We start from the raw sequence: 27731 nt of genomic DNA on the forward strand, positions 1-27731 counted from the left end.
TGTGTGTATGTTTTAGCTCGAATAAACTATCTAAATCTTAATCAGACCACATGACACAGGGAAGAGTAGGCATTTGTTTACTTTTATTAAAGGCTTTTTAGGAACCGGTCATAAATTCTGCACTGATGTCAAACCCAAAGGTGTCCCTGCACCACGAAGGACAACTCCTGACCGCTCACATACAGTATTTATGCGACAAATAAAACCTGATGGAGTTGGCAGTCCGATAACACTTGTAAAGATTAAAACTGATGGCAGGTACTGCAGGTGATTGTCATTTAATACATGTTCAACAGCACAGGCAAATGATTTATTTAAATTACCATGGATGGCAGGTTTGACATCACACCCTTGTCTTTCTACAAGCTCATTGGGGCAAAAGGCTACAGGGAAAGGTTATTAGATGAGAAATAAGTTGGGAGGAGCTAAACCAGTTTGTTATAGACATGGTAAAGGTGCTTTTCAGGGAAAACACTGACATCAATCAATAACAAACTAAATCAAGCCGATAATTACAGTGCACCCACTCCTTTCCTCACAGCAAAATTCACAATTTCACAAACAATAATAATAATAATAATAATAATAATAATAATAATAATAATAATAATAAAAACACTTAAAGTCAAATAAATTGTCATAATAAGCAGTGACTCATATGGAACAGATACATTATCCTTCTCTTTATCGCAACAGCGCATTTTCACTGTAATGTACTTTTTTTTTTTTTTAACACTAATGCCCCCTGTGAAAACACCTGACTTAGCATGCCGTCGGACTTCATGTTCTGCAAAGGAAAAGTCACAATAAAAACTTTACATATGTCAGCACAGAGGCCTCCAATAAATATACGAGACAACTGAACATCAGTCAGAGAGAACTTCCTGAGGAGCAGAAAGATGAGGGCCGAACTATTATCATCTGTACACGGCCTCTACAGCTGACCTATAACTTCTGCAGGTACACTATTACAGTAGGTTTCTGAGGATATTAATGGCACGATAACATTTAAAAAGAGTAAACACTTTAAAAAGGCTCATCCTCCCCACCCCGTTTGTTCCCTAAAACAAAAAAATAAATAAATAACAGGATGAAACATGGTCTCCAGTCATTCCAGGCAACAGACGCGAACACATGAAACACAGCTTTCCGCAGGCACAGCCATGACGTCTTTTCGTTTTCGCCTCAGCCGGGATTTTTAAGTGTAAAAAAGGGCTAGCCAGCGCCCATTACATCACTCTCCGTTTTGTTACAGTACTTTACAGATAAAAGTTAAATACTTAAACAAGCTTCGAATAAAGGGAGGAAATGGAGAAAGAAAGTGAGAGCAGAGGAAGGTACACGAGACGGCATCAGTAGGAATTACTATGAAGTGGTTTTCCCTGTAATCGTAGTATCTACAGTAGTAAACTTCTCCACAGAGTAAACACACATAAAGGGAAGGAGGAAGGAGACGCCGTGTCCCTCTCCGACGCACCAGAGCTTCTAGCTAGTATCCAAAAGGAGAAAGTTTATTCCAGTTTTCGTAGCTTAACGTTTCACTTTTTTTCCTTTCTGAACATATAATTTTTTTTTCTTCTCGATGAATCCTGTTCATCATGTTTGTTCTGTTTCTTTTTTCTTTTTTTTTTTTTTGCTCTTGATGCAGTTTCTTTGTATTAAAACACCAAAGTACCAGCTTCAGGTTCCTTCACAGTCCAGTTTAGTGCAAAGAGAACACACACATCTCCTCGTCTGGTGGTGGGAGGGGTAGATCCCACCCCGCCTCATGTCTTTGCCAGAACATTCGACCTGAGGAGACAAAAGAAGATTATGAAACCTTTTAAGAATTTTCCTTTGTTGGGGCTTACCATGCTAGTACATATAAATTTTATTACTTTAAACCTAAATCTGCTTGGGGTAAGAATAATTTGTGCTTTACCGTAAGTCATCTGCATGTCATTAAGCCTCTGGTGCAATGCTAACTTGCATCTGAGAGAAATTACTCTTTAATTTACCCTCTTTGCTAATTTTTTTGTGCAAAATTACTAAAACGTTTTGCCTGCCGGTTATTCTAGTTGCCACATATATTAGCAGTCATTTGAATCGTGTGTTGAACGAGGGACACATCCAAAGACTTCCTAACCCTTCTCGGCTGCAGCTCACTGAGAAAAGTAGCTGTTCCGCAATGATAAAGTTGTAGGTTTGATTCCAGCCGTCTCTGTTGTCATATGTTCATGTGCTCCTGCGCGAGGCTCTAAACACCCAGTTACCTAACGTTGTGTGAACTGTTTGTGACTCAGGCTGGGTTAGTGTGGATCATAGGTGGTAACATTGAGCTGGGCTGTCAGTAGGACAAGAAAAGCAACATGTAGGTTTGTTTAAGCAGCTTCCCACCTGAGTGCTTTCCACCTGTCCTTCTCCACCTGGTTCTCGGGACTTTCACTTTCATATGATGCAAGGTAGAGTCCTGGGGAAGGGCAAGTAGAGAAAGATATGTATTTAGAGCATTATTCAGTTAAAAAAAACAAACTGTATGCAGCCAAGTAACTCAGCTTGCAAGCTGCAGTCTTAAAGAACATTTTAATGTTCAGAGTTAGCGTGTTAATCTTTGCTTTTAGCTCTGAAATACAAATTACACCATGTTTAATATTTGTTGACGTAAAAAATATTTGCTTACAATTAAAAAAGTTTAATTGCGAGCAGATCAATTAAACTTTCTGCTTCTTGTATTTTTTAGCACTAGATTTTGTTAATTTGTCTATGCTTTAGTTCAAGAAGAAAGACACAACATACATTTTTATTATTTTTTTACTCGATAAAAGTGTTGGCAGCCATTTAACAGAACAGTAACATTTTATTTGAAGGGGTGTGCATAAGACTGATATGACAGTGTCATAAACTTCACATAACACCTGTTATAAACATGAAGGAGGCTTCATGACAATAGTTTACAACTGGGTGTCATGAAGTGTCATTCAGTAAATAATGGTAGTTTTAATACAAAGTTGCACTAAAAGTTGCATTTAAGTCAAATGAAATTGTAAACTTTGCATTATTCAGTAAATAATTGCACTTTTAATGCAAAGTTTACAATTTTAATGTTTTTCTAAATACATATTTCAATGAAACTTTGCATTAAAGTGTCAGTATTTACCAAATGACACTTCATGACAACAGTTGTAAACTATCATCATGATTCCTCCTTCATGTTTATGATAGTGTCATATCAGTCTTATGCGCACCCCTTCCAAAAAAGTGTTAACAATAGAACAATAGGTCTGGGATGTTACAATAGTAACAAATAAATGTCAGTCAAGAAATGATCCTGGTCTCAGAGTTTTAATCGCTGACTGAAGGAACATCATAATATCAAATTTCTCTTTTATTCTCACGTTTAAAAGAGAGCGTGAGAAAATAGCACTGTCCGCTTGCGTAACCGAAATGTTTCTCACCGTCCTCGCTGAAGATGGGAGCGGTGTGGAGGTAGTGCAGGATGGCGCGGTCCTCCTCGAACGGACACTCCACCTGTTTCCACGTCATGAACTCTCCAACTTGTCGAGCCAACTCCACAAATTTCTAAACGGCAAACCAGTCAGACGGAAATATTGAGTCACGTGGAAGAAATTGAATGAAAAAAAAGGTCGGGTGGGGGAAAAAAGCTCACCTCGAAGTTGACGTGGCCGTTGGGCATTCGGTTAGCGCAGCCTTCATTCAGGAAGTAGATGTCTTTAATCAGCAGGCTGAAGAAGGGAATCACAATCTGAGGAGGACGAAGACAGGAACACAGTTTATATTACGATTAATTCATGACCAACGTACACTTCCTGAATATCAGCAGTCATGCTGATGCCTCACCCTTTCTCTGTTGCTGTTGGCAGTGTGGGAGCGATGGGCAGCTCCCCTCAGGGCGGTCCTGTAGTTATAAAAGTTTCCTGTGGGATCCATCTGATGCTGCAAAAGCCAAACAAAACAGTCAGCTTGAAGGTAGAACCCGCTTATCTCAAGAAGTCTGTGAAAGGATCTGGGTTTACCTCAAGAATAAAAAATTTGGCGGTTTTGGTTTTGCTCCAAGTCTTCTTCAGTCGTGACACAGGAGTCATGTTCATGCCAGCTGCAGAGAAAATACATTTTACTATCTAAGTGAGCAAACAAAAGAAAAAAAATAGAAATCACACCTAAGTGAGAATTCATCCTGAAACAAATAGCTGTGTCGTTAGCTTAGCCAATCTCTGCTGCCAAAGTGAGGTTGTGGAAGACAGTTTTGAGGGACAAGCATTCTTTTTGTTTTGTTTACAGGCCAAGCTAAAACCTTTCCACAGTACTGAATGAACTGTAAAACCAGGAACTCACAGATGATCGCCATTAGGGAGTTAAAGTTGCCAATGTTGAAACACTCTCTGGCCACATCGATGAAGAACTCAATCACTGTGGCTCTCTGCTTCTTCTTGGCTGGCTGAAAGAAGTTCACAAAATACATTTGCTTTCCTTTAAATGTTCTCAACTTTGCTTGAAAGACACAATGTCTTGTGTCTTTCCGACACAAGACATTGTGCTTATGCGGTTATGCAAATTATCCACAAGGGGGCAGAAATGCTCCGTAAAACATCCATTGGTTCGGCGTTTTAAATATTCGAGAAAATTGAGAAAAATTGAGCAAATTACAATTTTTAGGATAAACATATGAGTATTCTGACATTATATTCATATAATATAACGGATTAAATTCATGGAAAAAATGCTCCTCATCATAACAGTATAACATTAAGTGGTATTTTTTTTCTAAACTCTAGAGGCGATCGTCATCATTCTCCCTCACCATGCAGATTTCTGTTGCTACCAGGTAACACAGTCTGTTGAACCATCTGACGTAGGCCTCAAGGTTGAAGGTTTTCTTCTTCTGCTCACTGAAAGATGGCTGCTGTTGACACACACACACACACACACGCAGACAAGATGTGAGCCACTACAGTGATTTGCACCAACACTAATTAGCTTCCTATGTACAGGCTGACCCCCTCTGAGAGTGTAAATGGCAAAGACTGCGAGCGGCGAGTACACATGACAGGACTGGTGGAGAGCAATGGAAAATAACCAGCACAGGATCAGCAAGGAGAAACAGGAGTTCAAGAGATAATAAAGGGAAAAGAAATCTCCATGGTTACATCAAAAAGTCCAACATTAGATAGAAGAACAGCTTCATGTTTGTTTGCTGTTTCATGCAACATTCACTGAAGGTTGACATACATATATAAATTTGAGTGTACTGCACTATCAATACAGTTTTTGTGTTGTCTTATTCGTTCAAGGAGTTCATTTAGAGACTAATTTAAGATCAAAATAACATTTCAGTGTTGATGATGTTACTCATCCTTGGACTAATGGGATTAGATTCAAGTATGCATATTTCGCATTACTGATAATGAAGGTTCAGTTACATATATTCCTCAGTCAAACTCAGAAAAATCATTCGTCCAGTTCAAGATACATTTAACTTTTATAAATCTGACACCTAAAATTGCCTCTTTTCAATGTCTTGGGGAAAAAAATAATATTTTTCTAAGTCAGTGTAACAGTGTGAGTGTCTAAAATTATGGTTAATCACTAATCAGCAAATAATCTGCTTTTAATCAGTGAATACTCTGGTTTGCACAGACAAGTTTTAGCAATCATGGCTTACTTTTATGTGCACGTTTGGGAATCCAAATTATAGCTCTGCGTGTTTTTTTTCCAAAAATATAAGAGCAAATCACTTTTTGGAATGACATTCATGGTAAAAGAAATGCAGTATATTGTAAAAAAAAATGTTTGTCTTTATTCACACACATATATAAACATATTTATAAATACACATCCCAAAAGCTTACCTGTGTTCCATCCAGAGGATCTTTCTGAACAAAGGCTTGGACAAACTCCTCCGGACCAATATGGCTTAAATGCTCCTGCAAAACAGACAGTCATGTTTTATGGATTTTCATCAGTTTTTCTAATTGTATTTATTTATTACAAAAAAAAAATCCACACAAAATGCTTAAATCCATTAAAGCCACAACAACACGGAGTGTAAAACTAGGCACAGGCACATAGGGCTGGAGCCATCTGATTAATAAGTCTTTCATTTCAGTAATGGAGGCGAATCAATAGAAGGAAGTAATGACTCACTGATGTGACTCACTGCTATCATATTTTCAACGAGTGACACTAGGGACAATATCCACTTCTATTAAAAGATAGTGGGCAAACTCGCAGTCATGTGCAACTCGAAATGACTCAACAGACCCATCACGCCTCGAGATCAAATTCAGATCTGATAAGGAACGCGACGACCGGTTGTTAGTACCAGCATAACGTTTAAATCCTCATAAGACATCATAAAATCCAGAACGTGTGAGCTGTGCACGCCTACTTGTCTGTCTCTGCCTCTCTTCTTTATCTGTGTGTGTGTGTGTGTGTGTATGTGTGTGTGCGTGTGTGTGTGTGTGTGTGTGTCAGAGTGTGAAGCTGTCAGGTCATATATATCTGCAGTGGTTTTATCCCCTTTGTTCGCAGCCCCGGGCATTTTGCTGACTTCTGGGGTGATGTCACTGCTCAGACAAGGGTGCAGGCTTACTCAGGCATGCTGAAAAAATAAAAAATAAAAAATCCACTACGGAAGTGCAGCTAAACGTGTTAATGGACGCTGCAGTTTTTATTTCTATGATATATTGTTATATATATTTTATTACACGTGGTTCCTATAAACCTTTTTTCTTTTCTTTTTTTTTTTCGCCATGCCTCCTAGTCCCTTTCCTTTTAAACGATTCTTGTCCAAAGCTAAGGACCCCGAAACGGGCTAATGCTTCATCACCCTTAGAGCCCTCACGCTCCCGAGCATCCACTCTCCTCGTTACCGACCTCTGTCTGACCCCTCCGTACCGCTCGGCCTCCCTCAGGACTCACCAGCTCCACGTGGGTGAGCTGCTGTGCCAGCGTGTAGGGGTCGTTGCAGATGGAGAGCATGTCCTTCTGGATGGGTGGGGGCTTGGTCTTGAAAGCCACGAGCTTGTCGGAGATGGAGGAGGCGTTGAGGGAGACTTTGACGATGCTCTCTTCCCCCTGGCTCATCAGGGCCAGCCTCTGGCTCAGCTTCTGCAGCATCTGGTTCAGGGTTTTCCAGTACGCCTGGAGAGGAGAGGATCAGGGAGGGCAGGCAGACGGGCAGATGAGCGAGGAAGCCATCAATAACGTCTTTGATGAATAATTTATTAATGGTCTTGTAGGACAGTGATAGGCGTGAATCAGAATGACTAGAGGGCCACGTAGCGAGGACTCTGAAACAGCGTGGCGTGTTCAAATAAAAATCATAGCTCTTAAGCGTTTTCTCACTTCAAAACAAAAAGCTCAGTTTATTCGGTCAACATATTTCCCACCTGATGTTTTCATGGATCTGATTAATGCTCTCTATGCCGAGCTTGTCGTGAAAGTCTCGTGTTTATGTCTCTGCCGCTTTAAAATTAAGCACAACTTTGCGTTGATCTCTCGCATAACATCCGTAGAAGTTTGAGATTTTATTGTAACAAAATGTGAGACAGTTAAAGTAGCACAAATACTTTTGCAAGACACTGTAGTTTCGAGGAATAAAGATATAAAAGTACACGCTAATTTAGCAAAGGAATAAAATACACAGAAAACATGAAATAAACCGGAAGAGAAGCTCAAGAACGACAAAGCTAAAATGTTACTCGTTGTTTCACCGTTTCAGTGATTTGCTCGGCGTGTTGAATCTCGGAGCCCCTCCTTGCAGATGGCTCCACGCAGAGGCCATTAGGTCAGTCTGTCTCACAAATGACCCAGAGCCACAGCTCCCACATGCATGCACACACCAATGCTGAGGACAGCCAGCTGCGAATAGCAGCGCATTCATCATCACCTGCCCAGCCTCCCTCCTCCTCTTCCTCCTCCTCCTCTTCCTCTGCTCAGACTTCATCACTCTCCTCCTTCACCTTTTTTCTTCTCTCTTTCCCCTCTGTGGCTCTGCATCCCATTTCTCCACCCATCTCCCTCCCTCTGTTCTCCCTCACAGCCACTCCTTCCTTCCTCCCTCAGCTCTGCTCTCCTGCAGTGTTAACATTGTACAACAGCTGGGCTCCTCAGCTGACACTGACTCTGACTTTTTCTGTCAGGGAGGATAAGAAATCTTCCTCTTCATTAATTCTACTACATCTGTTTGTACGACAACTCCTCCTCACTCCAAATTTGTCGAATATGGATGATGGGTGTTCCTCTTGAAGCCAAAAGTTCCCTCTAAATTGTGACATTTTTTGACATGCAGGGAAGCAAAAATAAAAAGTCCCAGTGTGTCAGCGACAGTTCCCTGAGGACATCTACCCTCAGGGTGAAGTCTTCTGGAGAGCGTGATTCAATATTCAACTTTTTGACTTTTTTTTCAGGCTCCAAACGCTAAACACTGACTCTGTCAGTCTTCAATGTGCCAAACTCAACTGGGGATCAGTCCCCCTGCTCACCGAAAACAGAAATTCAGTTAAACTGTGACAGCAGGAGTTTTTGGTCTGGATGTAAGATGAAAGAGGATTATGAGGAAAAAAAACAGACATAATGGCATCAAGTCTTTTTTTTGTCTGTCCTCGATACATAGAGCCTTGCCGTATTCAGAGCCAATGAACGTTTTCATATTTGGTCTCATTTCAGCTCCAAGGCTCAGAGTATTTTACAAGGATTTTATGTGATAGACCAACACAGGGTAGAGTATAATTATGTAGAAAATTAATTCATGATATTCACAGATTTCAAGAAGTGTTGTGTGCATTTGTATCCAGCTCCTCCCCCCGCCCCCAATACAGCTAAATAAAATCCCATAATAAGGAAAAATCTATCGATTCATCCATCATCTACAGCTACTTATCCATGCGAGGTCACGGGGGGAGGTGCCCATCTTCAGAGGACACGCTGGACAGACTGCCAGTCCGTCAAGGGGCAACACAATCATGCACACACTCATATTTAAGAGCAATTTAGAGAGACCAATCACCGCAACAGCTATGTTTTTGGACTGGGAGGAAGCCAGAGTACCCAGAGAGAACCCATGCATGCACAAGGAGGAGAACATGCGATCAGCATCCAAAAAGACCCCAGGGTCAAACCCAGGACCTTCTTGCTGAAAGAATACAATATTTCTCCTTGCAGCCATAAGTAAAAATGTCAATTTTAAATTGCTACAACATCTCCGTAGAAAGATGACGCTAGCGTACCTCATCACATGGAGCTATCCTGCGGATGATGTCTTTGAGGTGACCGACCATCTTCTCGTCCCTGAAGTCTGATGGGAACGTTTCTGTCCATTCTGTCAGCAGCTGCAGGATCTTGGGACCAAACTTGCGTACCTTAACCTGTCGTCGGTAAGCAAATAAAAATGTGAAAAAAAACAAAACAAAACAAAAAAACGACTGCTCTTTAGATTCCCTGCTCTTCAGCTGCGTCGTGCACAAACAGGAGTGTGTAAAAACGTGTGGTATGGCGCTGACCGTATCGAGCGGGCTCTGGTCCAGCTGCTGCTGCTTGATACACAGCTCACACACCCTGGAGAGCAGCTCCGAGGGAGGAATGAACAGACGGGCGCTCAGCAAGAAGGTAAACACATAGGCTTTCTGTGAAAAGAGACGGGAAGACATTAAGCGAGACGCTCCCACAACAGCATCTATAAAAGAAGCCCTGCTGGCTGTAATTAAACTAAGCAGGGACTCGGGGCTAATAATCAAATTAGCACGCCTGTCACTGAGACTGAAAACTGAAACGACTCTCTCAGGCCGCACTTCCAGTCTTTCAGTGTTTCGGGGAGATTTTTATCTGAAAGCTGATCACAGAGAGGGTTTTAATCAAGCTGGCACGGAGACGCATGGATGCAGGGTCGTCAACGAACTGGGAAAAAAAGACGAAAAAGTTTTCTGTCATGGGGAACTCTGCCAAACAAAGTTAAAAGACATATTAGGAATTTAGAGCACAGAGCTTTGTGTTGCTGAATTACTGTTTCGGGACAACATTTTCACAATTTAGCACATTAAAACCATAAACTTCAATGAATTAAGTCTGGAGTAATTCTGGTCTATGGCATCAACCAAAAGAGTTCAAACAGAGTTCATTTCTCAATGCAGTATTATGTAATCATTTTTTGGCCTCTCCGCGTTTCTCACTTTTCCTAAACCTTAGTCATCTCACTTTCTCAATATTTAGCCTTTCAACCATTTGACGCTCTTCTGGGGATTAGCAAGACGTCATTTAATTCAATAAGACTATTCTTGTAATTCGGTTTACCTCGGGGTAATAGTCTGCAGTGGGCACCAGGTTCTGGATCAGCGTCTCCAGGGAAGCAGAGGTGATGGGAGGCCCGTCAGCCAGACAGGCTGCTGGCCCCGGGCCCTCCTGAGGGGCCCCGTCCTCTTCCTCCTCCCCAGGCTCAGCGCAGGCCAGGTGGGGGCTGAAACCACTGGAAGTGGTAAACATGGTGCCTGAGCACACAGTTTGGGGCATTCCTGACTACAACACAAACACAGAAAACACACTGTGAGTGGAGCAGAATGAGGAAGAGGAATAAAGGAAATACGTTTCATGTAAATGCAGGCCCGTCTCCACATGTACTTTCCTAGTAATAACAACAGATGCTAACTAAAACATTGTGCTGTTAGATTTGTGGACATTCCCATTATCTACAGTAAATCTGGTGTCCGAAAAAGGGAAGTGAGTCGGACTGAAGATAAACTCCGATTCACGGAATAGCAAAGAATAAATGATGAGCCACTCAGCTCAGCATCCTGATTAGGTCTCCTCTGCTTTTTTGTAGCCCTGTGAGATTTTATTCATAGGAGCAAACAGCTACCAAAATTGCTAGAATAATTTTTGTTCACCTGAATAAAATACTGACATCTATGTTGCACTGAATTCCCATAACTATTTGCACAATGTTATTCCGTGGTGTTTGTCGAAGGCGGCTGGCTGCTTCTTCTTTCTGTATTACAGTGGAGAAAGAAGAAGCACGGATTTGACAGAATCCATGCTAGAAAGGCTAAAGAATTCAATTCAAATTTTACAAAATACAGCACAACATACTTTGCTGTTAATAAAGTACAACAGTAACTAACACTACTATGTACTTCTTCTGTCAGAAATAATATAAATTAAATTTTTCTAATTATATTTTTTTGTTTAAAAAATAATAAATGTATTTAGAAAAATGTTCTGAAGCTTAATATAACAGAAAAAAGAGCAACACTTGAATTAAAAGGATAAAAATTATTTTAAAAAAGCATCAAAGATATATATATAAAAAATAAGAATAAAGAAATTAAAGAAATGTAGCAGCACAATAAATCAATTTGCGGTCGTCATAACAACAACCAAAGGAATAATAGCACCACTCGAAAGAACTAGTTGGATGTAATATTTGGTTAACTTTTTTTTTTAATGACATGTATTCAATCTCTGCATGTAAATATCAAGTTTAGCTCAATGGATAGACGTTCTCTGCCCTTAATGCCCTAAACCTGATACAGAGTAAAATGGCTGAAATGCTTAAACTGGTCAAATAATCACTGATTTCCCACATATAAAATAAATGCATCAAAACTAAGAAATCTGTTTTCTTTCTACAACCACATCAACCAAGATCATGCACTTTGATGCACTTTTTTGAGTAGAGAAATTACAGTTAAAGGATGGGACATAAGCTTTGATGGTTTTATGGGGATCTTACTGGACTGAAAACTGAAACCTCTTTTAAAGGAGCTGCAACACATGCATCAATCAGAAGCCGGGTCGATGAGTCACTAATTAATAAGAGGATATATTTGAACTTTATTTATGTTTGCATGCACATAAAATGTTTATAAATCATGTCTGATGATGAGGTTAAGTCATCATTCTACTTTCCTCCTCTCTAGTTGATCTGCTCGGTTCTGTATCGGTCTTTATTTTTACTGATAAAACTTGAGCATTTTCCTATTCAGTGTTAATCTCCACAGCAGATATTCTCAAACCCCAAACCCCCAAAGAGACAGGGGAGAATGAAAATGGGTCACCGAGTCGCTGTGGAGACCGCTTTACCCTGCGAGCACTTACACGGCCCCAACGCTGCCCTGTACTTCTTTGTCTTCACGAAATCAAAAAGCTTTGCTCACTGCGCACAAGCTGCCAAACCAGAGAGCACCGTTATCCTCAGAGTGGAGTCTTTAGCACTTTCATCTCACAAACAGGAGAAACTTCCTTCACTCAGAGCTTTGAACAGGAAAGTTTCCAAAAAAAAAAGACGTGCAAAAGAATCGGTGTCCCTCGTCTATCATAGGTGGAAACCGATGACGTCCACCTGCATCTTTAGAGTTGGTTTCATTCTGTTAAGTAACCAGAGCGCCTAAAAACAAAACAGTTCTATATCCATGCGACAGCAGACGGCCGGTAAACCACCAGTGTTGATGATGCAAACTTTGGTAATACTGATTTCAAAAGTAATCACGATATCTCCTTCCTGCTGTTTGTAGACAAGACAACGGCCAGAGCCGATTCAAAAGACATGCAGAACTTTCAGCTGCAACTGCACCATTTCTGTCTCTACAAGCGTTTGAAAATCATTTATCACTTTTCACCCATGTTCCGGTTTTGTACTACTGAGGCTTTCTGTTGCAAAAAATAAAAATAAATAAATAAAATCCAGACAAAATAAATTTAAGTTTCTGGTTGCAAATGTTTTTGCAAGGTGGAGCTTTACTAAACTATAACAAACCAAAATGTACATTAAAGTTTTGAAAAAAATGTAGAACAATTTTGTTATATTCCGGGTTTGCTATTTTGATTTTACGCTCCTGTCCTTTGACCCCAGGCGCTGTGGGCTCCAGGGGCGAGAGGTCAAACACAGTCCCATGCTGAAAGGAAAAAAAAAAAGCTCATGTCTCAAATTTTCATTGGGGATTCAGCTCTCTGTTGAGCCCCCCTACCTTTTAGCACTTATTCATGCACTTTTGCACACCTAGACACAAATACACACAGACAGGCAGACAAAGGGCTGGGGGATGGGAAGCCAGTCTTCATGTACGCCGTTATTGTGGTCTTCCTTTCCACTTATAGCTACTGTTGACATTATACCTATATGTCTCGTAACGTCTGTGGTCACAGAGGGCAGACACCGCGTCTGTCTGCTCCATTTTCTGGCAAAGAAAAATACAGAGCTACACCAGAAAACTTCCCCGGTAACTCGAATAAACTAAATCAGTTTAGTCGAGGCGTTATTTATTATTTCAGTGGGAAAATCCCAGTGATGTAGGTTTAATCTGTCCATTTGCGAAGAGTCAGTAGAAACCCCCCAAAGCAGCTCTTAAATTTGCTTATTAGTGCTGCAGAGAAGCTGCTCTCCTCTCATAACAGTTCAACCCTTTTTTTTTTCTCAACTAAATTTTCCCAAACTGCCGAGCCTGGGGTGTCCTTGCAGCAACCGTCCCCTGGTTGGGATTACAACATGCATCCGTAGCAAAACATCACCATCAAAAATCCCCAGACATGATCAAATCCAGCCTTCACTCTTTGACAACAGCAGAATAAAAGGAATAATTTATGGGAACTAAAAGAACCTTCCTCATGAGGACTGACGGCAGAAACGTCTGCTCGCCTCTGATTGTCTCTGTGATATTCATTTGAGGTATTTCGCGCAAACATCCACGCTGCTTTGCGTCTAATTGTTTCGACGCGTGTTCTTTGAGCTTGATTCTACGCGAGCACGCCGTCAATCATTTACTCTCTTTCTTGCAATAATCTGCAGCCGATTTTGTATTCCTCAGCTTTCCACACCTCCCCCAGCAGTTTTCAGGCTCTGATTTACGATTTCATCACAGCTCCGTCAGCCAGCCTGCAGGATGTGAGCATAACTCAGCTCATCGCCGAGCGTGTAAATAAACCAGTCATCAGTTTGTGACCTTGTCTGTCTGCTTCGTTAGGACTGAACCCTAATGATTTCATGGTTCACACAGCAGAGAACAGGATAAACAGGGAGGCCTGAAACACCTTGATTCTTGTCTCATTTATTCATTCAGGTGCAGATTTGCTGCCGTAATTGTGATGTTTTACCTGGTACATGTCAGAATTTTGAATTTTACAATCACTGATGAGTCCAGATTGAGTAAAGATAAGCCAAATCCATAACAGTGCTTAAAAGATGCCTTCTGCATCTTAGATAAACATTTCCATGCCACTGCAGTTCTCATTTTAATCAGTAGAAGGTTTTGCATATTAAAACATTCAACAAGTGGTGGCAGAGGAAGAAGATGGAGGAAGTTTGTTCCTCAAATTGCCAACTCTGACTTCACAGTTTCACCTTCAGTGTTGGCTTGGGACTTTTTTTTTTCAATGTTTTGAACATAAATATTCCTTTTAAGATTATTTCAAACAGTCCATATCTTCTCAGACGCTACCATGCCGTTTTTCCTGTTTGACGAACGGTACTCGCGCCATGACCAGTGTTTGTGCTGTTGTATCATTTGCCATATGACATGACAAAAACGGTGAGAAAAAAATTCCTCGTACAACTAAGCTGCTGAAAAACTTTGATGCATTTTAAAGATTTTTCTAAAAAAAAATCTTGTCATGTTTGCAATACGTTTCTTGATGCGTGCCTCGTAATTTGTTAAAAATTCCTGTTACATCTAAGCGACTGCAAAATTAGCCAAATTCATCATTTCCTCACCACCGTGACTGACATTTGGTATGAGGTATTTTGTTTTCTCGCCCAGCGTGACATCATACATTATGACATCTTGAGTGTTCAAAAGAAACCGTGTAAAAGTCTCGCAAAAAATATTTAGAAACACTTTTAAATCCCCACTTTTTTCTGCTTGTACTGCTCTGACCCTAACAGTTATAATGACTGAGCTGTGAAGAGCTTCAGATATCTAAATATTTTTTCTTCCTTGGGGAAGTATTTGCAAATTGTTTCTTCGGATCTGAGTCGTCCCAGCTTGCAGAATACATAATGGAGGAAATAAAAATGCACATGTAAAAACTCAGCAGGGACCAAGTGTTAGAGAAGTGAAGATCAGGTTTTTTTCTGGCTGATAAAGGTTCTTGAAGGTCTGAACAGCCAGCTAAAAATGAGACCGATTCTAATTTTCTTTCCAAGAACTGATATACATTCAAGGAAAAAAAAAACATAATCTGATAATGATAAGTCATTTTGAATGCAACAGAAAAGGAAAAGAAATTAAAAGATTATTCTGATATTTATTTTTATGCAGCAAAGAATAATTCAGTAACCAATATCTGATTTCTACTAAACTCAGGAGAGTGTATTAAACTATGTGCTCTTGCTTGATGCTTTTATAGTCAAAAAATGCATTTGATGAAAAGGAAATTCAGCTTTTTGAGGACCTGCTTAATCACAAATTGTTTGATTCAAATTTCTGGCTCACTGATTACTAAAACTACCTTCTTTATTTATTTATTTTTTTCTCCATGCACCTAAACCCGAACACTGCCGAAACAAATCTCCCAGTAAAGTTACGGTTTTACCCCAGAGTAATTTCCAGCTTCCCCATGGCCGACTCTCGGCTCAGCGCTCGGAGTGACAGCCACGGTACTCCCACCACTTTTCTTGCATTGTCAAGAACCCATCCAAACACAAAGCTGCACTTTGTATGTAACTTGTTTCCACACCGCTCTGCGCTCTCAGCTCCCCACTGTGCCCGTCACATTGCATCAACAATGCATGAAAAAACGCTGAGAAACAAGCGGCTAAGAACAGGTGAGCATTCGCCGAGAGTGCTCCAATTCCCTCATGACATCGCCAGCTGCCAGCCAATGGAAAGCGTCTCTGCGTTTAGTCTAGACAGCTGAGTAAGTGTCATTGTTCAAGCTGTTATCACTGCCATCGCAGGGGGAGAGATCCACCCACTTTGTTCTGTCAGCACCCTTGACTTTAGAGATCTGTGTGTGTGGCATGTCTTGACGAAACAATGGCATTCCTGCTTGAGCTGTCAAGCAGCGCCCTGACTGAGTTAATCTCTGCATTGTAGTGGCTTCAAATTTAGTCTCTGTAAAACCTGCCTCACGTTATAAATAGCATGGCTACAAATGACACCGTAGGCGTAGATGTCGGGATGCGAGACTTGATGATGAACCGGCTCTTTTATTGAGGCGCTAATGGTTGAGAACAATCAGCATTAGCTCTTCGTGCCAGAAACCTTCTGACCTTTTCCATTAGAGGGTCAAAGGCCGAAGAAGGGCAGATGGAGTACAGTAGAGGTGGCTCAATGGCTCTCGAAAGCCTCAGGAGATTTGTTTTTACGGTGCAGCCACCTCCACACATAACGAAGACAGCAGCATGCGTGGCAAAAATCACTTGAGGTATGTTCTAATTTCACTCCTAATTGAATGATGCTGAAGGGCAAATCATCCAAAATCTAAAACTAGGAGATGTAGAGTGACTGCAGGCTTGTCCTCTTTTTATAGCTACTAAAATCCTTTACATTAAAAAAAAAAAAAAAAACTGACTAACTTTAGAGTAATTAAGTAAATTTAAAACAAAAACAACAAAAGAAAGTACACTTAATGCATGCTGTTATTGCTTTCTTCAGGTGTAAAAGTCTAACATTTTTATTTCATTTCTTTAAGAGTTTAGATTACGGTTTATTCCTGACCAGGTGATAAGAGGATACAGATTTCCAGACGAATTGCATTCATCAGTTAGATGGAATGAAAAATCTCCGATTGATTCACCACGTCAGCCGATGGGATTACTGGTATCCAGGTGGACCAAAGTTTTCAGTCGCTCTTCAGCATCTTAACATCTTCTGGTGGTGGACAGGACTGGTACCAGTGTTGGAGTGACTGGCAATTTCACTGGTAAAGTACAGAGCACAGACCAACGCAGTGCAGCTCAAGCTGAAAGTTAAACATAAGCCATCACTAATTAATTCAGCTAATAATTACCTAACATTGCAGCAACAAACCCGGTCAAATTACAGTGGGATTCTGTGAATTTCCCCACATTTATCTGCAGTTTATATTAATGGGTGGAAATTACATGTGATGTTATTCAAAAACACCTTCATTTCTCCACATTTACATCAAAATGGAAAAATAAACCTTCTTCAAATCAAAGTGTAAGAGCAATTTAATAAAACAGCTCCTAAACTCTCTTCTTGTGTTCCTGTTTGGAAAGATCCCTAACTTAAAAAAATTAAAAATAAAAACTGAGGCAGAAGTCGTGTGGAAACTAAAACAGCGCCATTCATCACCTTTATAAAGTAACGCCACTTTAAAGCTGTAGCTGCAGACCTTCTAATTGAGTAGACTAATTATCTCTCTATTATAAATCTGATGTATTTGTGCAATACTGTAAAAAGAAAAACTGCAAACGATGTCAATCTGTTTATATTAAAACTACTAATTTATTTAGTCTTAATTCTGTTTTTTGCTCATCAGAATCAAATTTAACTGAGATAAAGTTATTCTAGCTGCAGTTTTTGCAGTACTAGTCATAAGTGTTGCTTAACCCTGTTAAATAAAGGCATCTAAGTCATGTTATTCATTGGAAATACCATTACGTTGCAGTATTACTCAAGGTTACCATGCCCCAACTATTGCATACCAGTCCATTACTTATGTCTTAAGAAATTGATCTCTTTACGTAACTACACATCTGTATGCATTCACTTTCCAGCTTTATCTAGCTGTTTGACTTCTACGTGTTCGGAATAAAGTGTTTCACAGAAAAAGACGACTGAGCAGCGCATCATCTGAGGAAAGCGAATATCCGGCATTGGGTATTGCAGCAACATTGTTTTGTTTTTGTCGCTGTTTCCTGGTTTCGGCGGCAGTCACGGCTGAAGCGAGGTGAAAAAAAGACAGTACTCAAACAAGTATGTGGTGAAAGCTGCTACCTCTAACTCGCTCGAGAGAAGAAGGCACACGTCTGGGTGCAGCGCAGATACTGCAGTCTAGGCTCTCCACTGTTACACGTGTGCCTTGTCAGACTCGATAAAGCCGTCTTTCCCACTGCAGACGGCGTACAACTACCCCCCCCCCCGGCTCCCTCCACTGCCATCTGATTTACAACACTTCCTTTCTAATTTAGGATCCACATGTTTCACCCACTTTAACACGTCACAACTTCTCCACTTTAGCTATTTTGGAAGCGTGCTCCACAAAAGCAGATCCTTGCGTATTTTTGGGGCCTGACACTATTTTGTGTACCACAGGGAAATGCAACTTTGGCCTAAATTTTTCTCTCAGTTCTTTGAAAGCTGAAGTGCAAAAAAAAAAAAAAAAAAAAAAGAGAGAGGGAGAGAGAGAGAGAAACACATGGCAGTGTCAACTAAGGTAAAGGTAAAGGAAAATCCCTCTTTGTCATCCTTCTTCCTCTATTCCTCCTCCTCCTCCTGAATCTTCCTCTTCACACCCTACTTTCTAACGTGTCCAGTACAGATGGCCCTGCAGGAGCTACTGGCATGAGAAACTTTCTGGCTGTCCAACAGTCTCCACGGGAGGCCAAATGTGTTGTGGCGTCCGGACTGAATGTCGTGGCATCTGAGTTGAGCCAACCTGGCTGCTAAACCACACAGTGACACTACAGAGCGACCGCAACATACCACGCATGTGTCTGCTCTGCGCACTACCAAGCCAGTACACTGCTGTTGGATAATAGACAACAAATGAGCTCTTTGTGTTTTGGAGAAAAAAAAACATACACACACACACACACACGCACACATGCATGCACAGTTGCGCCCACCCAGCAGCTACACACAGGACTGAATTACACGTGAAGTATTCCACTCATTCCTCTGATTCTCCATGAGGTCCACGCCTGACAGAAGCAGCAATCACAATCGACCAGCACACACACACACAAACACACACACGCACCCACCCCCACACACACACACACATACACACACACACCTCCCCTCATCCCTCCTTACTGGAGTTCCCCTGTAATTCCCCTTTACTAACCGAACAGAGACACGCTCATGATTTTGCACCTGTTTCACACACACGACAGCTCCGTCAGTGAAATCCTCCCTGGATAATTCTGCCCATGGAGATGATCTTTACACGTGTGTGTTCGTCCTCATTCCTTTCATGGCCAGCTGTGTGCATCCAAGCGTTTGTGTTGGTGTATGGGCTCACTGAAGGGCAGGCCAAGTCAAAACGCATCTTAGCCCATGTTGTGTCATCTATTACCTGTTTTCTTTCTTCATGTGGTGCCCCTATGGCTCCATGATTTCTTTAAAGAAAAAAAGTGTCTGAAACACAATTAAGTGCAAATGTGACAAATGTAAGAAAGTATAAAATCACAGAGCCTTGCAAAAACTTCCATACTTCAACATTTTATCATCTTACAACCACAGAATTGAATTTCTTTTGCTGGATTTTATGTTTAAGTGAAAGGCAGATATAAGTCGCACAGCTGACAAAATAAATTCTGCATGATTTTCATATTTTATTTTCATTATTTTAAAATCTCAGTATAAATCCAGCTGTTCTGTGAAGGACTCAGTTTTTCTAGAGCATCATGAAGATCAAGGAGCAAACTCAACGGGTCATGTATGAAGGGGTGAAGAGGTTTGAAGTATTGGTCGGTTAAAAAGCAAAATTGCCATCTTAGAAGGAACTGTTCATCCAAAAAATGGAGTATAGCCAACGTACAACCCTACAAATAACTGACCACCTTAAGTGAGAGAGATGCAGAAAACTTTAGCTCAGGTGGGAGAAATATTAATTGGGAACTCAGCAAATCTGGTCTCCATGAGTGAATGGCAAGAAGAAATCCCCTTTTGAAAGAAAGCCAGGCGAAACACTGCCTACCATAAGCAGGACGATAAAGCAAAACATGTGAAGTTAAAGCAAATGTATGCAAAACTGAGTAGTAAAAATCTGAACATCGCCCTGAACACACCATCTCCACTTTGAAACACGGTGGTGGCACTATCATGCTGTGGGGATGCTTTGTTCAGGAAGAAGGGAAGCTTGTCAGGTTTAGTAGGTAAATGGATGCAGCCGTGTTTGTCCCAGGTGTTAAACACAAACAATCGTAAGTTTTTCTAGATTTTTTTTTATATCTAGAGTCACATGTAATCCCAATGAGACACACTTGAATTTGTGACTGTAATGTGACAAAATGTGGAACATTTAAAGGGGTTTGGATATTTTTTACAATGCACACCCAAAGCAGCAACTGAAAAATGATAAAATGTAGAAAAAAATACCACTATATCCTGCCTTTAGTTTTGTGATAGTTTTTTTTTTTTTTGTAATTTAGCAGTATTAACCCCTGAACAAGCTTCTGAAACCCCTTCACATGTGGGGAAAAAACACTTATTTAAATTCATCTTCTCAGTTTGTTAGAGATGAAAATGGTGCATTTAAATGAACTAAAGGTCTCCAACACAATGGGTTTAGCCAGTCCATCATGTTGCTTAGAGATAATTACAGCCGAGTACAGATTTGCGCCCTGGTGGCAACAGCATAATAATTGCTTCTAGTGATTTTAGAAGCCACATGTTATTCATATTTAAATTTGCAGGAAAATGTAACTAACCTGTATTTGTGATTTTGCCTTGCTCTGCCCATGACAACATAAGTCAGCTGTCCATCCAAACGAAGTCATCAGCATCTCATTCCTGTTCCTTGACTCAAACCTGCACAGCGAACCGCCACGAGCTAATGAGCGAGACTGAAACAGATGCACATCTAATAACCACACGGTACTAATTTCATCGCGGCTGTCTCCTTCCCTGTTAAGCTACATCCATCAGCTCATTACAGGCAGCGCGGCCAGGGGCTATGCACTGTGTCGATGCTGATGTATGGCGTAGAATCATGCTAATTAGTGGCCCGGCCTGCTTCCTTCTCCATGCAGGCTCCATGTAAGTGTTAACACGATTATGCAAACAGTGGTCAGGGTTCACAAAAACATAACTACTTCTAGGTTGGTATGTGGACAACACAATATGGCATGATAATCCCTTTTCTTTTCTTTTTTTTGTTGTTTAAACTGTGAACCAGATTAGTGGTCAGGCAAATCAGAAAACCACTGTGCACTTCAGATCCTGTTGATCCAGGGTGGTTCCAAAGTTCAGGACAGACTTGTGAGCTCCTGAGCAATTTGTGTAGACCTGCAGCAGGATTCGTCTTACTCATGGAAGCTGCTTTCATAAATGAGGCTGGACACATGGATGGGTGGGACAACAGCTGCGTGAACAAGGCCTAAGTTACAGCAAAAATGTCAGCTGCCAACACTCCCTTACAAACAACGTATAGTAGCAAGATGATGTACGGCACTTACAACAAAATACTTGAAGATTTCCAAATAGGTCTGACATATGAGCAGAAACCTGTCAGTGTTTACAGGTTTACTTCTAGAAACCTGGTTGTGAGGTCAGTTCTTACGCGGCCTTTATGCGTTGCTAAGCAATATACATGACTTAAAAGTTGAGTCCCATTTAGTTTTGATCATCTCTGGCAAAGATTTCATCACATTACATCTAGGTCAAGTGGGATCATTTTTAAAACACATGCACAACCAACAGAAAATGGCCAACAAATAACGCAACAAGGTCAGAGTAACACTCGTATTTCACTTTTGAATTAAGCCTGAATTCAGCCTAGAGATAAAGAACCTATTTAATAATTTTTTAATACAAAGCTCTTTTTATTAAAAGATAAAAAAGAGTCAAAGTATTTCAAAATTTCTGCCATATCTCACTGCACAATTTATTGTCAGGCTGACATTTAAGATGCAATATAAAGAGAAATGTAAAAAAAAAACGAAACAAAACTATATATATATATATATATATATATATATATATATATATATATATATATTAAATGGTGGAACACCTGAGCTAAGAAAAATGCTACAAATCTTTAGATAATTTCATTCCTATGAGCTTCTACTGATTGAAGTAACCTAAATGCTTACTGCAGTGGTTTACTGAGCACAACAGGGATCTAATAAGCTTCAATTGCTTTGGTGACCCCTCTAAATCCATAGGGATTGACCGCCAATAGCTGCACATAAGACAGCATACAGGGAGGTGAGTGCAGCTCCGGAGAGCACAGGCTGTTTCCATGGAGTCAAAGCTCCTATTGGGAGGTAATTAGATGCCTGTTGTGTCTCTACTGTGACGCCCCCTCCTCTCTCTTTGTGTTTCCCCAGAATCCCTTGTTTGCCCTCCGTCTTTCGCTCTCCTTCTCTTTGCGTCTCTCATGACAGAACGATTCCAGACGCGAAGTCCATCTGCCGCGACCCGTCGGCGAGATCAGCCCCGTCGTCCCTGTGTCAGAGGCAAAGCTGTCATGGAGCCAAAGCCCATTTGAAGGCCTGTCAGAGGCACAAGCCATCACAGTGCTGGGCCTCTTACTCTGTCAACCTTTGTACAAGTTCACAAGCGTTGTGGTGAGAGAGCGAAAAAGAAAAAAAAAAAAATACACGAGGAAAAGGTAAATGATGCAAAATCACAGGTTTTTCCAGAGGTTTGAACTGCGACAAGTTATTTTTTAGCACTTCCATGTTAAAGATAACCAGCCTCATAAAAATATTAATTTATGACACAACAACTAAACATTAATGGCTGTTGTGATTGTTGAATATATTTACATTAAGGTCAAAAGCAAAATAGTTGCTGCTTTGGTAAAGTCACCCCATTTCCCTAAACTTGCATCACAAAACACACTGGGACGTCCTTTGATTTGAGCATCAAAATATCAGCGGTCTTGCCAAATGTTACTGGGATGGTGATAAAATTAGAGATCAGCTAGCAGATAAGACCTAAAAACACACTTTTGATGCACAAGCTGCTCCGGAGGGGAAAGGACTCACTCAGTGTCAGGTATTTTTAATATCAATAAGGTGTTTAAAAATACATTTAGAGGAAGCACAAAAAACTGCTAGATGGCTTTTTACAGTCACAGACATCTCTGTTCATCTATATTCCAGCTGTGAGAGAATAAGATTTTCAGAAGATAACAGGAAGGCTGGATGTTATTCAAACAAAGTTGCTCTGTTTTATGCTTTCCAGCCCTCAGCCTCTTTTGTCATCCAACATACTTGCTTTAGGAAAGTCAGCATTAAGGTACAGAACTTCACTCTAGAAAATACTCATACACACTACTGTTTTAGTAATGCTAGCTCACTAATCACTAGTATAAGATGTTAAAGCCGATTTAAGATGTCAATACTATACATTTTTTTATGTTATAAAACTTTAGTAGGGCTATGTCAGGGTTTTCCTGCAGAAAACGTGCTAAGCCCGGTACTCGGGGCACTAGGGCAGTCATCCAGCAGGCCACCATGTTTTTGAGTTAAAAAATGTTTAAATTGACAAGAAATTTGAAAATATTACTTGATAGTTATACATTTTTGGAAGACTGGAAAATTAATACTTAAACACCAACTATATAGTCTTAAAAAAGGCAATAATAAAAAAAAAACCTAAGACAAATTAACAATGCAAAGCCTGGTTGGGGGGACAAGTAAAGCCTGGTGGCCCGCCAGGCTTATAATACACTGAGGGAAACCCTATAGTGACTGCTCTCTCTCACTTGGTATGACATCATTTCTACTCTTAAGAAATAAATGTAGTAATTACTAAGGCAAGCTGGAAAAATTATATTTTAATACTGTTATTATATCTACTTAATACTGTAGTTCTTAAAGAAACAGTTTAAAAAAAAAATGTAAGATCTGAATTGAAACACATCATGCTTTCAGACAGTGAGATTTCTTTTGGCAAACACAAAACTCCTTCCCCGTACAGACACAGCTATAAACCCCCTGATGACAATAAAACTGTTATCTCTACCTGACAAACAGCTTCTGGGTTTACCTCCACATTAATCTGCCCTAAAGTGATCTTCAAAGATTGGCCTCACTCTCCAAAAAAACGTCCCTCTTTCACACCCTCACCCACCGGGCCGCGCTCATCCCCTGCAGACCCAACTGCTGCCTGTACCTGCTGCGTTCTTGTTACCGCTGACTTCTGACCGACCCCTGCTTCCAGTGGCTCGTACCTGCATGACTCCCTGTCTTCAGCACCGCCGGAGCAAGCTGTCTCTTTTAATTCATGTCTGTTCTTGCTGCTTAGGGAAGCAGGCTTTCATGGTCGGAGCGCAGACAAGGTCAACTGAAGCGGTGAACCCAGAAGAGCCCGAACAAAGAGCTGCTTGATCAGTGGAGAGCAGAAGACGACGATGATGCGACAGGAGCGGCGCATGATTTCATTTTAATCATCCCAAACAAGCATCACATGTAATTCTGTTCAGTGTTATTTATGTACGAGCAAAACACTCTAAACGGGCCCTCAAACAGCAAGAAGACATGGTGCAGAGACTTTGGCTGTGGGTGTGCATTGCAAGTTCCAACAGCCGAAGTAACATTAGGAGCAATCTGGATAAAAACAAAAAACAAAAAAAAAACATGTTTCCACCTGACTCTTCTTTGGACATAGCTGCTTTCATTTTCATTCACTTTGCAGTAAGCTGTGAAAGGCAGATGATAAATGCTCTATAAGCTGCTCCTGCATCACTGGGTGGTGAAAAGGCTGAGATCCTCCAGTAGAGCATGCAGAGGAGGAATGCACACGACTCCTAGAACAGAGACGCATGCAGCACCCGCTTAGTGCATCATGTCCCCTTGTTAGCAAGTGTGTCCTTTGCAGATTTCCCAGTAAATAAACACAGAGTTGGAACTTTACTCTCGTGTGAACCAAGCAACCATGCATCTCTTGTATCAGAAGGAGACAATGCATTCAACAGTGGTGCTCAACTGGTGGTCCCTGGGTCGCACAGCTCAGTCCATCTGCCCAGGAAGTGTTAAATTATTAACACCTCCCGCAATCTGAAACCGGAATAAGTCGCACCCCGTCAATGACAGCAACGCCTCGGTCAGTCAGAGTGAGTGCAACTGAAGCAGCTTAACCCAGATGCTGCCATACACGAGCATAAGAAACATGCAGCTCCAGCAAAAAGGTCTTGTTTATCAGATCAGTACCATACAATAAACCACAGACCAGAAGCTTCAGACCAAAGCTTTACCATATTGGCAGATCTCTGCTCTATCTGATCGGAAAGTTTTGGTACACTTGTTTTGCAACTTAAGTGCAGAGAGTGTGTTACTTAGTGAAACATTTGCTTTAAGTTTGTGCCTCATGTAGTGAGATAAAATGCACTATTTCTATTACCAATACTGCTTTCTGTTTTGGTAAGGCAAGCAATTAACCTGTGCTATTTTGCCAATTATTTTTAGTATTTCCTCAGTTTGTTTTTGTTTTTTTTTTTACCTTAGAGCAAATGATAAATTCTGAAGACTGGTGGGGTTGACATTAATGCCAATAAGATAAAAAAAATAAATAACAATAGTGTTATTACGTGTATTTTTACTCATAATAATTTGGCAGCAGGGCGCACAAACAGCCCCATACCGTCTACATACATTTTAATTTACAAATAAGAATAAATAAAGAGAGAATTTTGCTTTGTACAATGTGAACCCAGACCTGAATCCCCAGCAGAATAACATGTGACATCTGTTGAACTTGCGTATTTCGGCTATATTGTTTTTGTGGTCAGTCATGCTGTTTGTTCTTATATAAATGTATTAGAGGTAGAACGATGACTCGCTGGATCCTCTACTTTAAACAGGCTTGCACGCCGCTGACTCACGGTTCACCGTGTTTTTTTTTTCCACGGTAGTAAAGTGATGCAAGGCGCGCCACATTATTTACGGCAGAATGACTGATGAGCTCATGCATAGTGTGTCTAGTAAAGTTTCGGTCGCGAAAACACGGCGATTCATCCACAATGTTACCACCTCATAAACACATGCACTAATACACAACACAGGCTGTGGGCGTGAGCGCAATCTTAATATGCTAATATGGTTAGTTGTTGGCGCTCTCCCAGTATACTCACCACAGTACTAAACTGGGATCTCCATCCCCGATCCGACTTGTATCCAAAGTAAAAATCAGTAGATCTGCCGTGACAGAAATCCCCAAATTAATCGGTGATCGATGAGTTTATTCAGCCGGCATGAGTGGGAGAAGTAGAGTCCAGAAGCACCGCCGCCGGCTTGATAAAAGTGCAGCAGATGACAGCTGGTAAGAGGTCCTGGTTCTGGACGGATTTGATCAGCGGACAGGGACAGATGCTCTGAACCCGGGCACAGCGCGTCCCTGACGGAAAGCTGACCCTCCCGTTCTGCGCCACGGAGACACGGAGGACTGTAAGGTGCACCCGTACGTCCTCTAAGCCAAGTGGGTGAAGCACAGCGGAGGAGAGGGAGGACTACTCACACAGGCGTCAAGCTGCTGAAATTATACGGCTTCCTCTTTAGATTTTCAAAATAAAATACCAAAATTATTTTATTGAGTACGTGTCAGAAGGACCAGTTCATGAGCTGGATGACTGAGGAGCTTTCTTTTTTCTGTGGCTATCCTCGAAGATGCAGAAAAGTGAGACAGTAATGCCGCATTTATTTTTTCGGACATCCTCACTAAAAATGTTTCACAATATTCTGATACTGCTGCTACTGAGCCTGGAAGCCATACATACATCCTGTCACTATAACGCCATACAGTCCCTCTGAAAAGTATTCACCCCCTTGCAAATGTTTTAAAATTAATAATATTGTAATTGTACTATTATAGTATTATTTTTAATAATAATATATTATTATTTTTAATAATAATATAATAGGTTCAGAAATACTGAACCTAATTTCTACTGCAATAGGATTTGACTTTTTGACAAAATGGCTAAGTAGAAATGTAGAGCATTTATTAAATTACATATATATATAAAAAAAAAAAAAAATTCCCTTCTCACCCTCCGCGGGTGGTCTGTTTCATCCTCTGAGCTCGGGTCCTCTACCAGAGGCCTGGGAGCTTGAGGGTTCTGCGCAGTATCTTGGCTGTGCCTAGAACTGCACATTTCTGGACTGAGATGTCTGATGTTGTTCCTGGGATCTGTTTGAGCCACTGCTCCAGTTTGGGGTGACTGCCCCGAGGGCCCCGATGACCACAGGCACCACTGTGGTCTTCACCTTCCAGGTCTTTTCCAGTTCCTCCCTGAGGCCCTGGTATTTCTCCAATTTCTCATGCTCCTTTTTCCTGATGTTGTAGTCACTTGGTATTGCTACATCCACCACAACGGCTTTCCTCTGTTCTTTATCCACCACCACAATGTCCGGTTGGTTCGCCATTACCATCTTGTCTGTCTGGATCTGGAAGTCCCACAGGATCTTAGCTCGGTCATTCTCCACCACTTTGGGGTGTTCCCCACTGTGATCTCGGGGCTTCCAGTCCATATTCTGCACAGATGTTCCTGTACACTATGCCCGCCACTTGGTTATGTCGTTCCATGTACGCTTTCCCTGCCAGCATCTTGCACCCTGCTATTATGTGCTGGACTGTCTCAGGGGCCTCCTTGCACAACCTACACCTTGGGTCTTGTCTGGTGTGGTAGATCTGAGCCTCTATTGCTCTGGTGTTTAGGGCCTGTTCCTGGGCGGCCAGGATGAGAGCCTCTGTGCTGTCCTTGAGTCCAGCTTTCTCCAGCCATTGGTAGGTTTTCCTGACATCAGCCACTTCAGTTATTTGTCGGTGGTACATCCCATGTAGGGGCTTGTCCTCCCATGATGGTACTTCCAGCATCTTGTCTTCTGTTCCCCATTGCCTGAGACATTCGCTGAGCACATTGTCCGTTGAGGCTTTGTCCTT

The 27731-nt window shown here is 41.1% G+C and overlaps 1 protein-coding gene across 3 annotated transcripts; it reads right to left on the minus strand.

Annotated features, from left to right (window-relative positions):
* Positions 1-63: 63 nt before the first annotated feature.
* Positions 64-26288, minus strand: LOC103471251 (ras-GEF domain-containing family member 1C). 3 transcript variants are annotated; one of them, XM_081611366.1, is made up of 14 exons: positions 25924-26288; positions 10288-10509; positions 9501-9623; positions 9228-9365; positions 6919-7140; positions 5847-5921; positions 4799-4897; positions 4333-4435; positions 4014-4093; positions 3838-3933; positions 3647-3742; positions 3435-3558; positions 2377-2449; positions 64-1791 (listed from the first exon to the last, which is right to left on the minus strand). In XM_081611366.1, the coding sequence occupies exons 2-14, from the start codon at positions 10501-10503 to the stop codon at positions 1767-1769; spliced, it is 1470 nt and encodes a 489-aa protein (XP_081467492.1). In that variant the 5' UTR covers positions 10504-10509; positions 25924-26288; the 3' UTR covers positions 64-1766. The 3 variants fall into 3 exon arrangements, with proteins under 3 accessions (XP_081467492.1, XP_008418349.2, XP_008418350.2); XM_008420127.3 differs by having other exon boundaries at positions 4799-4900; XM_008420128.3 differs by lacking the exon at positions 25924-26288 and adding an exon at positions 12088-12423 and having other exon boundaries at positions 4799-4900.
* Positions 26289-27731: the final 1443 nt, after the last annotated feature.

This window comes from Poecilia reticulata, chromosome 10, assembly GCF_904066995.2.
Source record: "Poecilia reticulata chromosome 10, P_reticulata-male-v2, whole genome shotgun sequence".
NCBI lineage: Eukaryota > Metazoa > Chordata > Actinopteri > Cyprinodontiformes > Poeciliidae > Poecilia > Poecilia reticulata.

Excerpts from the sequence above, each read along its gene's own strand:
- LOC103471251 (XM_008420127.3), bottom strand. The coding sequence starts at position 10,503 with ATGCCCCAAACTGTGTGCTCAGGCACCATGTTTACCACTTCCAGTGGT. Across the intron at positions 9,366-9,500 it reads ACCAGAGCCCGCTCGATACG|GTTAAGGTACGCAAGTTTGG; the intron begins GTCAGCGCCATA and ends TACCGACGACAG. Across the intron at positions 3,934-4,013 it reads CCAAATTTTTTATTCTTGAG|CATCAGATGGATCCCACAGG; the intron begins GTAAACCCAGAT and ends TGGCTTTTGCAG.